The sequence below is a fragment of the Cherax quadricarinatus genome, chromosome 73 (genome assembly GCF_038502225.1).
Source record: "Cherax quadricarinatus isolate ZL_2023a chromosome 73, ASM3850222v1, whole genome shotgun sequence".
Taxonomy (NCBI): domain Eukaryota; kingdom Metazoa; phylum Arthropoda; class Malacostraca; order Decapoda; family Parastacidae; genus Cherax; species Cherax quadricarinatus.
In genome coordinates this window covers 15,021,097-15,036,990 of record NC_091364.1, presented here as the reverse complement: position 1 = coordinate 15,036,990, position 15,894 = coordinate 15,021,097, and the positions used below count along the sequence as shown (strand labels likewise).

Genomic DNA, 15,894 nt, shown 5'->3' with positions numbered 1-15,894 from the left:
ATAAATGAATATAGTCTCCTGTGCACGAGTTTCTCAAAGATTTTGGATAAGATAAGATAAGATAAGATTTCGTTTGGATTTTTAACCCCGGAGGGTTAGCCACCCAGGATAACCCAAGAAAGACAGTGCGTCATCGAGGACTGTCTAACTTATTTCCATTGGGGTCCTTAATCTTGTCCCCCAGGATGCGACCCACACCAGTCGACTAACACCCAGGTACCTATTTGCTGCTAGGTGAACAGGACAATAGGTGTAAGGAAACGTGTCGAAATGTTTCCACCAGCCGGGAATCGAACCCGGGCCCTCCGTGTGTGAAGCGGGAGCTTTAGCCACCAGGCCACCGGGCCTGGTGGCCTATAGTTGTTTAAGTCTGTAGGGTCACCACCTTTATGTATTGGTGTAACCCTTGCCATCTTGAGTAGTTTCGGGAAGGTGCTAGTTTCTAGTGACTTGTTAAAAAGTAATGAAATAGCATGCGAAAGGATATGGGCCGCTCGCTTGTACAGTAATGGTGGGACATTAGACAGATTCCCTGAGTTGTTTTTAAGTGACTTCATAATCTCGGTGACTTCCGAGGGCTCAGTTGGTGCAAGATAGAAGGAATTTGGGAAATTCCCATCAAGGTAGTCCCCGGCATGGGCATTGGTATGTGGGATTTTATTGCCGAGATTAGATCCTATGGTTGAGAAGAAGTCGTTTATCTTGTTAGCTGTGTCAGTGGGATGTAGTGGTGTTTCATTAGGTTTAGTTAGGACAATATTCTTGATTTTTTTCAGTTTGTGGGTCCCTAGAATCTGAGAGTGTTTTCCAGGTCTTTTTTATATCTTCTCTAGTGTCTGTGAATCTACTGGAGTAGTATAGTTGTTTGGCTTTCTTTATTACTTTGGTGAGAACTGATGAATAGTGTTTAAGAATATCTTTGTGTATTAAGCCCTGTCTATATTGCTTTTCATATTGGTGTTTCTTGTCAATGGATTTCAGAATGGTGCTGGTTAGCCATGGGCAACCAAGCTGTTTGTTTGTGATCTGTTTTGTTTTTATAGGACAATGTTTGTTGTATAGTCTAAGTAATTTGTTAAGAAAAATATCTGTCCAGTCATCAATACCATTGGCCTTGGAGAATTCTGTAGGCCAGTCAACAATCTCTAGGTCAGCTGTGAACTTCCTTATTGAGGCCTCGTCGTGGAGTCTAAATGAGACTTTGTTGTATTCAAGTGGTGGTTTGCTAATGTTTGTCAGGAGGAAGGTAGGGTAGTGGTCTGTAGTGCTATCTGTGATTATCCATGATTTAATAGGGGCTAGTATATTGGTCCATATGTGGTCTATTATGGTTGCACTTGTCTCAGTGAGCCTGGTTGGTTTAGTTATTGTTGGTATGAGAAGTGTGTTGTTCATATTGATGATGAAATCAGTTACAGGCTGATCATCTAGTAAGCCAAGGTTGATGTTGAAGTCTCCAGCTAAGAGAAGGTGATGCTTATTCATTTGTCTGTTTGTTATTAGTGACTTTAATTTCTCACTGAAATTTGGGATGTTTGTGTGAGGTATCCGGTAAATGGCACCGATTGTTATAGGTGTCTTAAGGTTTTTACAGTAAAATTAGCAAAAATGTATTCCCCATATTCATCACTAAAGCAACTGGTGCTAATACAAGATAATTGGTTAGAGTAATAGATTGCAATACCACCCCCAACTTGGTTTGGTCTGCAGTTGTGAATTGCTGTGTATCCTGGTAGAGGGTAGATATCTATTGTGTCCTGCTTAAGCCAGGTCTCAGTAAGAATAATGCAGGAGAAGGGGTGTCTTTAGTGATTCAAGGAGTGCCAGGAGGTCATCATAGTGTTTGCTTAAGGACCTGATGTTGTAGTTAAGTACTGATAGACTTTTAGCATTGTTTAGGATAGTGCTGGCTTGTGATGCTGTGTAATAAAGGCAGTTACTTTCCAATAGGTTTTGATTGGGTGTCAGATTATGGAGGTTTAGATCAGGGTCAACGTGATCAATCATCTTCTAGGTTTAAATTATGGTTATTTATATCCTGTGTTATGTGTTGAGTTCTAGTACTGATATCTGTAGTGGTGGGAAGTTTGGATAAGTATATAGCTAGAGTATTTTGGTCATATAGAGTATAGTCACTACTACACATAATGAAGTTGATGTTGTCTATGTGTTGTGCTGGAATGAACTAAAGTACAACTAGGTATAAACTAGTAATATAAAAATACAAATTTAAAATAGAACAAGACTCTCACTTGTAATTGCACTAAGGTCTAATATAATGACTTTTGTGGAGTCTGTTTTGAGCTAGAATGAGCTATAGTACAACTAGATTTCATCTAATAATATAAAAATACAAATTAAAAATAGCACCAGTCTCTCACTAGTAATTGCACTATGGTCTAATATAATGAATTTGGTATTGACTATAGTACAACTGAGTTTAATCTAATAATATAAAAAAGGCACAAGACTCTCAATTGTAATTGCACTAAGGTCTTATATAAGTTGTTTACAAGAATTAGAGTATAACTAGATTTAAATTGACAGGATAAAATACACAAGTTAAGGTAGCAAAGGAATAATAATAAAAAAAATGATAAAAATAAAAATGGCAATGACTTGGTTATAATATGCTAGTAAGATGGTAGACAGGATAATATAAAAGTTGTAGTTGAAAATACTAGTTTAAAAAAGTATAGAATGAAATGGTCAATAAAAGAAGTTTACAATAAGTTTGATCAATATAGTTTAAAGCAAAATTGGGCAATAATAGGGATTTTAGAATAAAATTGGGCAATTGAGTATTTCTTGAAGTGAGGTAGAATTATTGAGGACAAGTTATGGCTAGTTTATAGTAAAATAAGATGGAACAGTGATGCATTAAGTTGTAAAAAAAGGAGATAGATTCTGTAGATATTAAACAAATTAAGACTATGAGGTAGAATGGTCGTTGAATACAACAATGACAATCAAAAGTAGTTGGGGTATTAGAATTTTAGGGGGGCACAAATTTATGACAATATAACACTAACTGTGGACTGTGGGTATTATCTGCACTTTACTCTGATTCTGTTAGTCCAGCCTCACTTAGGAATGTTTTAAGGTCATGTTCTGTAGAGATAAAGTATCTCTTCCCAGTGGGCTGTTTCCTAACTGCGATTTTTCCATCCCTCACAAAGCACTGGTGGATTTTTTGGGCATAGCGTAATTTTCTTAGCCGATAAAGAAGGTTTTGTCTTGTTTTGGTAAGGCACCCATTGACGTAAACATCAGTTTTCATAGAAATAGATGTTTTTAGTAGGTTGTTTCTTCGTAGGCTAGTTTGGAATTTTAACAGCACTGTTTTTTTACCTGCTTGGTAGCCCATCAGTTTGCAATCCTTTAGGTTATCACTACGTATGTTAAGGCGAAGGTGGTCCTTGATAAGCTGTAGGGTGGTCTCCATGCAGGTCTCTTGGGTGACTGTGGGTGGGAGATGTTTGCTGTTAACTACAACAGCGTCAGATAGTTGCTGTTGGTTATGACATTGGCAAGTTGTTGGTCCACTCTTGATCTTTCCTCTGTAATGTTGGTAGTAAGTAGGGTGACTTGGTCTTTTAGAGTGTTGATGGTGTCTAGGGACTGGGTGTGGGTGTTGCTTTGTTGTTCCAGTGTGTCTAGTTTATGTTCAAGAGCAGTGATCTTGTTGAGGTAATCTGCATTGCTAGCTTTTAGTTCCTGCATTTCTTGAGTTAGTTTGGTGATCGTTTGGTTCTGAATCGTAAGGAGTTCAGCTATTTCTGGGTCGGTGATCTTCTTGACATCAAATACTGGAAAGGAGTTATCTTGGACTGTGGCGGCGGCCATGTTTGTTGTTGTCTGTCGTGTGTTGTGGTGGTGCCGGTGGGTGATGAGGGTTGTGTCCTGGCTGGCAGTACCACAAGTTTTCCTCGTGTTATTACTGCTCTCACCTTTGATGTTAGGAGTTCTTAGCTGGTTACTGGATCTTCTTTTATTGCTCTGACCCTTGTCCATTGGCTGTGGCTTCGGGTGAATAATAGGCGATGGGTGAATGTTGTGGAGTATCACTTCAGTGGCAGCGGGGTAGGAGGTGGTAGTACGAGTCCTATTAGTTGGTAATTTGTGAACTTTTGGGTGATTTCTGCAGTTGCTTTATATCATTCTGGGTATCCACACATGTTAGTGTTATGTGGGTCTTGATTAGGTCATCACTGGGCTGCTGGGAACCTCAGGTAGAAGTAAAAATAGAGGAGAAGGTTCCTCTTGCCGCTGTCGCTGGTATCTTGAGTATGAGAGTATAGTTGTACCAACACCCTTGTATGGGTGTGAAGCATGGGTGATGAATGTTGCAATGAGGAGAAGGCTGGAGGTAGTGGAGATGCCGTGTCTGAGGGCAATGTGTGGTGTGACTATAATGCAGAGAATTTGTAGTTCGGAAATTAGGAGGTGTGGGATTACCAAAACTGTTATCCAGAGGGCTGAGGAGGGGTTGTTGAGGTGGTTCGGACATGTAGAGAGAATGGAACAAAACAGAATGACTTCGAGAGTGTATAAATCTGTAGTGGAGGGAAGGCAGGATAGGGGTTGGCCTAGGAAGGGTTGGAGGGAGGGGGTAAAGGAGATTGTGTGTGCGAGGGGCTTGGACTTCCAACAAGCGTGCATGAGCGTATTTGGTGGGATTGAATAGAGACAAATGGTTTTTAATACTTGACATGCTGTTGGAGTGTGAGCTAAGTAACATTTATGAAGGGATTCAGGGAAACCGGCAGGCCGGACTTGAATCCTGGAGATGGGAAGTACAGTGTGTGTGCTCTGAAGGAGGGGTGTTTATGTTGCAGTTTTATAACTGTAGTGTAAAGCACCCCTCTGGCAAGACAGTGATGGAGTGAATGATGATGAAAGTTTTTCTTTTTTGGGCCACCCTGCCTTGGTGGGAATTGGCCAATGTGTTGATAAAAAAACAAATGTTACTGGGATGCGTGTTTCTCGGGACAACTGTATCAGTTTTGAAGATTTATTAGTATATTAGATCTGTTTTCTCTTTCAAGAATGTGAGTTTCACAGATGTTTATTATGTGAATTTTTTTTTTTTGTAATTTTAGCTAGTAGTAGATTTGTGTCGATTTGATTAGACTGGTAAGCTTTGTAGGGCTCAAAATATTTTTTGTTAATTATTATTAATTGATCTTAGCCCATATGATAAAAATTTAAGGTTTTATTCATTTACTGATATATTTTTAAAATTAGTTCCTGTTCTCAGTGAGATTTCAACTGTGATAAAGTTCTTTGCTCTTACTTAATTTCAATTTGCTTGTTTTAAGCAATTCTTGTGTTATATCTCGCCACTTCGTAAAGACGTATTATGTATTTATTTTAGGAATTCCCTTTTAATTTACCAATATAACGTTACTTTTGTTCTCTGCAGTGCATCTTGGAATATTTACAGTCATGTACTGGCCATTTTTTTCTCTTCAGCTGATGTATTATTGTTATTATAATGGAAACGAAGTGCTAACCCCACAAGGGCCATATAGCACTGCAGGGTGGGATACACTAAAGAAGAAATATGCGAAGATAAGAGACCAGAGAGGGTTAGGAGTCTCCAAGAGGCTGAGTCAGTAAGGGCAGTATTAAAGGAAAAATATATTAAATGGTGTAATAAGGCAATTGCTGACAGAAACTCAAAGATCGGGAGTCTGCATCAAAATCTAGACTGCCAGCGAGGAGTAGGTTGGTGACGATGTCGGAAGTAGATTGTGTGTATCCGCTGATGTACAGGACAGTCTATTAAGAGATGGTGAACTGACAACGGAACTTGACAGTTCTCAAAGTGATGCTGAGCCTTTCTCCATGAGATACTCATGAGTAAGACGTGTGTGTCCAATATATAGGCAGGAAAGTGTAGTCTCCCAAAGAAGATGGTTTGACAGAATGCAATTTATTATGGACCAATTCAGACCACCGTTGTTGCCAACAGTTTCAAAAGTTCTTTAGAGATTACTGCAAAATAGTATGAGAATAGAATACTCCTATGGGAAATAAGGTCATGAACGGCTGATGGCTCAGCAGACCTGCTTGTTGCCTCGAACATCTACATGCCCACGAACCCAGCAGAAAACGATATTTTTGTGTTTACTAGAAATGTGGTGCAACCAAAGTTGTACACGAAGAACTATGGAATGAGAAGAGGCAGATTGTTAGATAACCTGTAATGCACTGAAGGAGTCTGTACTATGTACTAGGAACGTTGAGGTTGGCAGAAATGCAGTTCGTAAAACAGCCATAAGAATTACTTTTCAACTCAGCTGTGAAAATGACCTCATATAAAATTGATGTTTTAAAGTGCAGTACTATATCTAGCTTGATAATGTGACATTGTGTATTATGGCAGCTAGCAATACTTTTAACTCATAATGGATACTTCGAGCTGGAATTGAAGCAATTAATGTTTTTTGCAGTAGTATTTGAGTATCCATCTTTGGTTCTGTAGTTTCTTCACATGATTTACACAATGTCCAATCACAGACCATTGTTGATTTCACAGAATACGGTACCCAGCTGTACATAAAAAGATATATATTTTTTTACACGTAGTAAGATTTTCAAGAATTGATACTATTCTAAAGAGAGAGAAATTCCATGTAATATACACATGAACGATACTTAAGGGCATAGTCTCAAAACTACACACTGCCATAACAACGTAGTGGAGTGAGTGACATGGGAAGAAGTATAAAAATAGACATTGAAAATCAGGAGCACCATGAGCACAGTAAAGAAACACTGTGTCAATATCCATAGTACAAGACTATTCAACCTGCTGCCTTCAGATATCAGAAACAGTGCCCAGACATGAATAGATTTTTTTATTAGGAAATTGGATCACCACCTTTGCCAACTGCCATGTCAAATAAACTGTATTATTAGATCAAAGATATACAATACCAGTAAGGTTAAAAGACACATTTGCAACATCTGGGTATCTTTATCTAATAAACTTTTCACCTGGTAAGCAAAACATTTTTCAAAGATACTCAAATGTAAAAATATCTTAGCCGTCACAGCCGGGTTGATGAATATGTGCAAACAGGCCTGACTGTAGGCTGGGCTGTTAGGGTAGAAAAAAGACCTCAAAACCATTCACAGGTATATCACAGGTTTATGTAAATTACACAGACTCCCATAGTATCCTCAGTTATACTGTATACTATATTTTTTTTCAGTCGATTGGTTGATGCTTTGCAAGAGCGTGGAGTAGATGTTTACCTTGTATCTGGCGGATTCCGGTCTCTTATTGCACCAGTAGCGAAGATGCTTAATATTCCATTGGAAAATATCTTTGCGAATCGACTTAAATTCTATTTTGATGGTAAGTGTATACATGAATTTTGAATTCATATTTTGACCTAAGCTACTTTTTTATATTTATTTTTTCTTCTTTTAAATGTTTTTTTCTTTTGTTGCTGATTATTTTTTTCTAATGCTTTAGCTGTAGTATATGTGATGAAAAGAAGTTCAAAATAGAATATTGCAGTATGTATTATTTTCAGTTACAATACTATAATGTGCATTGTCTGCATTAAGAAGATTGATTTGTTTTACACTTACTGCTACTGTATATTTATAAGGAAAGCTTCAAACAAGCAAGTAGAAATCATGTGCTCATTACAGAGGTCAAGGTAAATTGTACACCGAGTGATAAAATAAACTGAGCCATCTTGGATTATATACTGTGGGATGAATTGTCTTATACAATACTCTGAGTTAGGAAAAACCTGCAAGGCAATAATCAGAAGTGGTAGTCAGGATTAGCTATTGTGAGAACATTATTACCCAGAGTTGATTGAGAAGAATATTATTTTGTGGGAAGTCATAGTAGATGGCTGCTCTGAGCTGTTGTATTGTGGGGCTGCCTAGACGAGAACATAAATGTTACAGGATTTTGTCAACTGGAAATGATACGACAGCAGTTGCCGAGTGGACATAGCATGAGAATGTTTTAAACATTGAGTGGATTTTTTTCCCATGAAATAACTTAAGAATGAACAGCTTCATCATATAAAAGCTGATGTATCTGACTGAAAAAGTCTTATAGTTGTAAGCTAAGTTCAAAGATGGTATTATTCTAACATGGCTACTAAAACCGGGATTTTGGTTTCCATTTGATAAGTGGAGAATGCCTTTTCTGATTGACTTAAAACTTTTGGCGATGATGGTGTGGGATTTTGCATACAAACAAGCAAGTCTTATTATAATAAGTGAACTGTACGGGACTTAGCATGATGACGTTTCCACATTCTTCAGCCGCAACCAGAATGTTATTGGAGCCTTCGATGTAACCACACTTGGGTGTAATCAAGACTAATGGTAAGTATAATTAACCCTAGGGGGTGTTGTCAGTACAGTGGACCCCCATTTAACGATATTTTTTCATTCCAGAAGTATGTTCAGTGCCAGTACTGACCGAATTTGTTCCCATAAGGAATATTGTGAAGTAGATTAGTCCATTTCAGACCCCCAAACATACACGTACGAACGCACTTACATAAATACACTTACATAATTGGTCGCATTGGGAGGTGATCGTTAAGCGGGGGTCCACTGTATTTCAATAACTGAATACTGACGAGAATCTTCACTCGTGTTGGGCTAAAAAGCCCACCCATAACCGAGTGTGCAGTAAGTCTTGAGAAAAATGAACTAGCTATCTGCTGCACAGCTGATCTAACTAGTAACATTTACGACTAGACCTACCTGGGTGTCTGTATCGGACCCATATTTGACTCGGATATAGGTGTCTTGATTGAAGCAGACGTGTTCTTTGAAGAATGATGCACTACACTCCTCAGGAAATTCACAGCATTCGTTGTTACACACTGCTCATCAAGTATTGTTTATTATTCACAGTCATATCACTAAAGAAGCTGTTATCACTTCTCTGTAAGTGTTCTGCTGTGTCATTTGAGATTCTTCTATGCACAAAAATGCATGATCACTGTAGTCTTTCTTATTACAGTGTGACACATGAGTTGCTTCGATGAAGCCTGAAAGGAATCTACTCCACAGCACCCCATGCTGGCCTGACTTGCCCTCATATAAAGGATTCACTGATACAAGATGATTTGCCTTCCTTTCCAAACTTCCTCCATGAAGCAATGCAAAATACTTGATTCTTGTTGTCTAGTCATAGACAACAATGTACACTATCTTTTACATGGTAATAAAGTGGGTGCAGGATTTTCTTTAATTGCCCTGCTATGGCAAGAGATTGATTGTCTCTCATTAAACAACACTATTTACAACACTGGTCTGTTGCAAAGAGTTGCACGACCTATGATTGGTACACCCTGGTTAAACATCTGTTTGTAATTACTTGATATGGAAATAAACAAGATGCTTGCCCCTTCTGAGAGGGCTGGGCCCCCAGGGCTGAAAAGGACTGAAGGGGGCTAATACCCCCCTCCTGGAGAAAATTTTTCCAAAGATGAAATTCACATAAAGTAAGCTTCACATGGTTATTGGGCTCTCTTTGTTTTAATTTCCCATTTTATAAAACAAACTTCTGTACAAGCAATAACTGGAGAGTGCCTCTTTTAATAGGCTTCAAACCTTAAATACTGATACATTTATTGAACCAAAGTAGGAGACATTGAATTAATTTTATTGAAGAAATTGGGAGGTCATGGTAAACTGATGCTTTGGTATTACTGTCCTTTGAGCCCTGTCTGGTTCAGATTGTCATGAGTCCTTCACAGACAGGAGACCTTCGACTTACAAGCAAGTTGTGTTCCTGGTGTTTCAACTTGCATACAAATTTGTAAAAAAACAAAAAACAGTAGTATAAAAACTGCAGATCTGCAGTTAAAATGTAATTCAATTCAATTCAGTTCAATTCACGTTTATTCTCTATAAGGGTTACAATGTGGGGTTTACAGGTTTTGGGTATTGTGTGGTTTACATGTTATAAAATACTAATTACAGAGGGGGCCACTAGGACACCTAGCATGGCTAGGCATTTCGGGCAGACTTAGATTAATTTGTAACATTAAATCCTTAAAGATTATGGTATTAAGGCTAAGTGACTACATCATAATTTGTGAGTTTAGCAATGTGAATGCTTTTGTTTTGGCACAATACAAAGTGTCTATATTGGAGTATCATAGGCAAACTTATGACTAGTTAGGATTTATTATTTTAAGATTAAGATTAGTATTTCTGGGTTTATAGTCAGTGGGTGAGTGAGTGTAATTGTGAACCACCAGGTGGTTATCATGTAGTTAGTTGTTGGGTGTATCAGGGAGAAAAGATGTTTTCTAACTGTAGTTTTGAAAGTGATGAATGTGTCTGCAGTTCTAGAGTTTTCAGGTAGGGTGTTCCAGATTTTAGGTCCTTTGGAATACATTGAATTTTTATAAAGGTTTAGTCAAACACTGGGAATGTCATAGAGATGTTTGTGTCTGGTGATGTGCCTGTGGATCCTGTCACAACTATCAAGAAAGCATTTTAGGTCAAGGTTAATATTGAAATTTAAGGTCCTGTAGATATAGATTGCACAGTAGTAAGTGTGGATGTTCTGAACAGGGAGTAAGTTTAGATCTATCTATGAAGAGTGGGGGGTTGTGTTGCTAGGGATGGGATTTAGTGATTATTCTTACTGTGGCTTTTTGTTGGGTTATTATTATCTTTAGGTGTGTTGCTGCAGTTGAACCCCAAGCACAGATAGCATAGGTGAGGTATGGATATATAAGTGAATGGTATAGTGTGAGAAGGGCAGTTTGTGGCACATAGTATCATATCTTGGAGAGGATCCCCACCATTTTGGATACTTTTTTTTGTTATGTGTTGGATATGGGTGCAGAAAATTAGGTTGTTGTCAAGGTATAGGCCAAGGAATTTGCCCTCATTATGTCTTGCAATTAGAGTGTTGTCGATCTTAATGTTAAGTTGTGCAACACCAGCTCTGCTACCAAACATAATATAGTAGGTTTTGCCAGTGTTAAGTGTAAGTTTATTGGCTGTTATCCAAGTCGATATTTTGAGCAGCTCCTCGTGAACAATGGTGTTGAGGGTGGCAAGATTAGGGTGGGAGATGACATAAGTCGTGTCATCAGCAAAGAGAATGGGTTTCAGGTGTTGGGATATGTTTGGAAGATCATTGAGGTAAATGAGGAAGAGCAGGGGTCCAAGGACACTTCCTGCGGAACTCCAGTATCAAGTGGCCGTATTGATGAGGCTGTGTCTTTAATGGTGACATACTGATACCTATTAGAAAGGTAGGATTTAAAATATGCAAGTGCATGGCCTCTTATACCATAGTGGTCAACTTTGTGGAGTAGGATGCCATGGTCTACTGTGTCAAACGCTTTTCTTAGGTCAATAAAAATTCCTAGCGGATATTCCTTATTTTCCAATGCTGTGTAAAGCAGGTCTAGCATTTTTATAATTGCATCATTAGTGCTTTTATTTTTCCTGAATCCAAATTGGCAGGGGTTGAGTATGTTTTGTGACATTATAAATGAATATAGTCTCCTGTGCACGAGTTTCTCGAAGATTTTGAATAGCAATGGTGAGTTTGATAATGGCCTATAGTTGTTTACATCTGTAGGGTCACCACCTTTATGTATTGGTGTAACCCTTGCTGTCTTGAGTAGTGTTGGGAAAGTGCTAGTTTCTAGTGACTTGTTAAAAAGTAATGTAATAGCATGCGAAAGGACATGGGCCGCTCGCTTGTACAATAATGGTGGGATGCGAGACAGATTCCCCGAGTTATTTTTAAGTGACTTTATGATCGCGGTGACTTCCGTGGGCTCAGTTGGTACAAGATAGAAGGAATTTGGGAAATTCCCATCTAGGTAGTCCCCGGCACGGGCGTTGGTACGTGGGATTTTACTGGCGAGATTAGATCCTATGTTTGAGAAGAAGTCGTTTATCTTGTTAGCTGTATCAGTGGGATGCAGTGGTGTTTCATGAGGTTTAGTTAGAACAATATTCTTGTTTTTTTTCAGTTTGTGGGTCCCCAGAATCTGGGAAAGTGTTTTCCAGGTCTTTTTTGTATCTCCTCTTGTGTCAGTGAATCTGCTGGAGTAGTATAGTTGTTTGACTTTCTTTATTAATTTGGTGAGAACTGTTGAATATTGTTTAAGAATATCTTTGTGTATTAAGCCCTGTCTATATTATTTTTCATATTGGTGTTTCTCATCAGTGGATTTCAGAATGCTGCTTGTTAGCCATGGGCAACCAAGCCGTTTATTCGTGATCTGTTTCGTTTTTATAGGACAATGTTTGTTGTATAGTCTAAGTATTTTGTTAAGGAAAATGTCTGTCCAATCGTCAGTACCATTGGCATTGGAGAATTCTGTAGGCCAGTCAACAGTCTCTAGGTCTGCTGTGAAATTCCTTATTGTGGCCTTGTCATGGAGTCTAAATGAAACTTTGTTGTATTCGAGTGGTGGCTTACTAATGTTTGTTAAGAGGAAGGTTGGGTAGTGGTCAGTACTGCTGTCTCTGATTATTCCTGATTTAAGGGGGGCTAGTATATTGGTCCATATGTGGCCTATTATGGTTGCACTTGTCTCAGTCAACCTGGTTGGTTTAGTTATTGTTGGTATGAGAAGTGTGTTGTTCATATTGTTGATGAAATCAGTTACAGTCTGATCATCTGGTAGGCCAAGGTTGATATTGAAGTCTCCAGCTAAGAGAAGGTGGTGCTTGTTCATTTGTCTGTTTGTTATTAGTGACTTTAGATTCTCACTGAAGTTTGGGATGTTTGTGTGGGGTATCCGGTATATGGCACTGATTGTTATAGGCATCTTGAGGTTTTTTACAGTAAAATTAGCAAAAATGTATTCCCCATATTCATCAGTAAAGCAATTAGTGCTAATACAAGATAGTTGGTTAGAGTAATAGATTGCAGTACCACCCCCAACTTGGTATGGTCTGCAGTTGTGGATTGCTGTGTATCCTGGTAGTGGGTAGATATCTATTGTGTCCTGCTTAAGCCAGGTCTCGGTAAGAATAATGCAGGAGAAGGGTGTCTTTAGTGACTCAAGGAGTGCCAGGAGGTCATCATAGTGTTTGCTTAAGGACCTGATGTTGTAGTTAAGAACTGATAGACTTTGAGCAGCATTCAGGATAGTGCTGGCTTGTGATGCTGTGTAATAAAGGCAGTTACTTTCCAGTAAGTTTTGATTGTGTGTTAGATTATGGAGGTATAGATCAGGGTCAATATAATCATTCATCTTTTAGGTTTAAATAGTGGTTGTTTATATCCTGTATTATGTGGCGAGTTCTAATACTGATTTCTGTAGTGGTGGGAGGTTTGGATAAGTATATCGCTAAAGCACTTTGGTCATATAGAGTATAGTCACTAATAAACATAATGAAATTGATATTGTCTATGTGTTGCGCTAGAATGAGCTAAAGTACAACTAGGTATAAACTAATACTATAAAAAAAAAATTACAAGTGGCACCAGACTCACTCTTGTAATTGCACTAAGGTCTAATATAATGAATTTAGTGTTGTCTATGTATTGAGCTAGAATGAGCTAGGTATTAACTTATAATATAAAAATACAAATTAAAATGGTACTTGCAATTGCACTAGGGTCTGATATAAGTTGTTAACAAGAACAAGAGTATAACTAGATTTAAAATGACAAAATAAAATTCACAAATTTAAGTACCAAAAGAATAATAAGTAAAAAATAACAGTGGCAATGACTAGGTTATAATATGATAGTAAGATGGTAGACAGGTACACAGGTACAAAGGATAATATAAAGGTTGGAGTTGAATATACAGACTTGAAATTTGGCAACAAAATGTTATGAAAAGTATAAAATAATGTCTCATAAACACGCTAAGATAACAGGGATATCTTGCTACTCCTACTTACACTTTGGTCACACTTCACAGACACGCACATGCATATATATATATACATACATCTAGGTTTTTCTCTTTTTTCTAAATAGCTCTTGTTCTTTTTTATTTCTTCTATTGTCCATGGGGAAGTGGAAAAGAATCTTTCCTCCGTAAGCCATGCGTGTCGTATGAGGCGACTAAAATGCCGGGAGCAATGGGCTAGTAACCCCTTCTCCTGTATACAATTACTAAAAAAGAGAAGAAGAAAAACTTTATAAAACTGGGTTGCTTAAATGTGCGTGGATGTAGTGCGGATGACAAGAAACAGATGATTGCTGATGTTATGAATGAAAAGAAGTTGGATGTCCTGGCCCTAAGCGAAACAAAGCTGAAGGGGGTAGGAGAGTTTCAGTGGGGGGAAATAAATGGGATTAAATCTGGAGTATCTGAGAGAGTTAGAGCAAAGGAAGGGGTAGCAGTAATGTTAAATGATCAGTTATGGAAGGAGAAAAGAGAATATGAATGTGTAAATTCAAGAATTATGTGGATTAAAGTAAAGGTTGGATGCGAGAAGTGGGTCATAATAAGCGTGTATGCACCTGGAGAAGAGAGGAATGCAGAGGAGAGAGAGAGATTTTGGGAGATGTTAAGTGAATGTATAGGAGCCTTTGAACCAAGTGAGAGAGTAATTGTGGTAGGGGACTTGAATGCTAAAGTAGGAGAAACTTTTAGAGAGGGTGTGGTAGGTAAGTTTGGGGTGCCAGGTGTAAATGATAATGGGAGCCCTTTGATTGAACTTTGTATAGAAAGGGGTTTAGTTATAGGTAATACATATTTTAAGAAAAAGAGGATAAATAAGTATACACGATATGATGTAGGGCGAAATGACAGTAGTTTGTTGGATTATGTATTGGTAGATAAAAGACTGTTGAGTAGACTTCAGGATGTACATGTTTATAGAGGGGCCACAGATATATCAGATCACTTTCTAGTTGTAGCTATACTGAGAGTAAAAGGTAGATGGGATACAAGGAGAATAGAAGCATCAGGGAAGAGAGAGGTGAAGGTTTATAAACTAAAAGAGGAGGCAGTTAGGGTAAGATATAAACAGCTATTGGAGGATAGATGGGCTAATGAGAGCATAGGCAATGGGGTCGAAGAGGTATGGGGTAGGTTTAAAAATGTAGTGTTAGAGTGTTCAGCAGAAGTTTGTGGTTACAGGAAAGTGGGTGCAGGAGGGAAGAGGAGCGATTGGTGGAATGATGATGTAAAGAGAGTAGTAAGGGAGAAAAAGTTAGCATATGAGAAGTTTTTACAAAGTAGAAGTGATGCAAGGAGGGAAGAGTATATGGAGAAAAAGAGAGAAGTTAAGAGAGTGGTGAAGCAATGTAAAAAGAGAGCAAATGAGAGAGTGGGTGAGATGTTATCAACAAATTTTGTTGAAAATAAGAAAAAGTTTTGGAGTGAGATTAACAAGTTAAGAAAGCCTAGAGAACAAATGGATTTGTCAGTTAAAAATAGGAGAGGAGAGTTATTAAATGGAGAGTTAGAGGTATTGGGAAGATGGAAGGAATATTTTGAGGAATTGTTAAATGTTGATGAAGATAGGGAAGCTGTGATTTCGTGTATAGGGCAAGGAGGAATAACATCTTGTAGGAGTGAGGAAGAGCCAGTTGTGAGTGTGGGGGAAGTTCGTGAGGCAGTAGGTAAAATGAAAGGGGGTAAGGCAGCCGGGATTGATGGGATAAAGATAGAAATGTTAAAAGCAGGTGGGGATATAGTTTTGGAGTGGTTGGTGCAATTATTTAATAAATGTATGGAAGAGGGTAAGGTACCTAGGGATTGGCAGAGAGCATGCATAGTTCCTTTGTATAAAGGCAAAGGGGATAAAAGAGAGTGCAAAAATTATAGGGGGATAAGTCTGTTGAGTGTACCTGGTAAAGTGTATGGTAGAGTTATAATTGAAAGAATTAAGAGTAAGACGGAGAATAGGATAGCAGATGAACAAGGAGGCTTTAGGAAAGGTAGG

The 15,894-nt window shown here is 38.2% G+C and overlaps 1 protein-coding gene across 2 annotated transcripts in view; it reads left to right on the top strand.

Annotated features, from left to right (window-relative positions):
- Positions 1-15,894, top strand: part of aay (phosphoserine phosphatase) — a 276,767-nt gene that overhangs the window by 251,630 nt on the left and 9,243 nt on the right. For both annotated transcript variants that reach the window (XM_070100620.1, XM_070100619.1), the window contains one exon: positions 7,224-7,369. In XM_070100620.1, the coding sequence (XP_069956721.1) occupies positions 7,224-7,369 (146 nt within the window). The remainder of the gene's footprint in view (positions 1-7,223; positions 7,370-15,894) is intronic.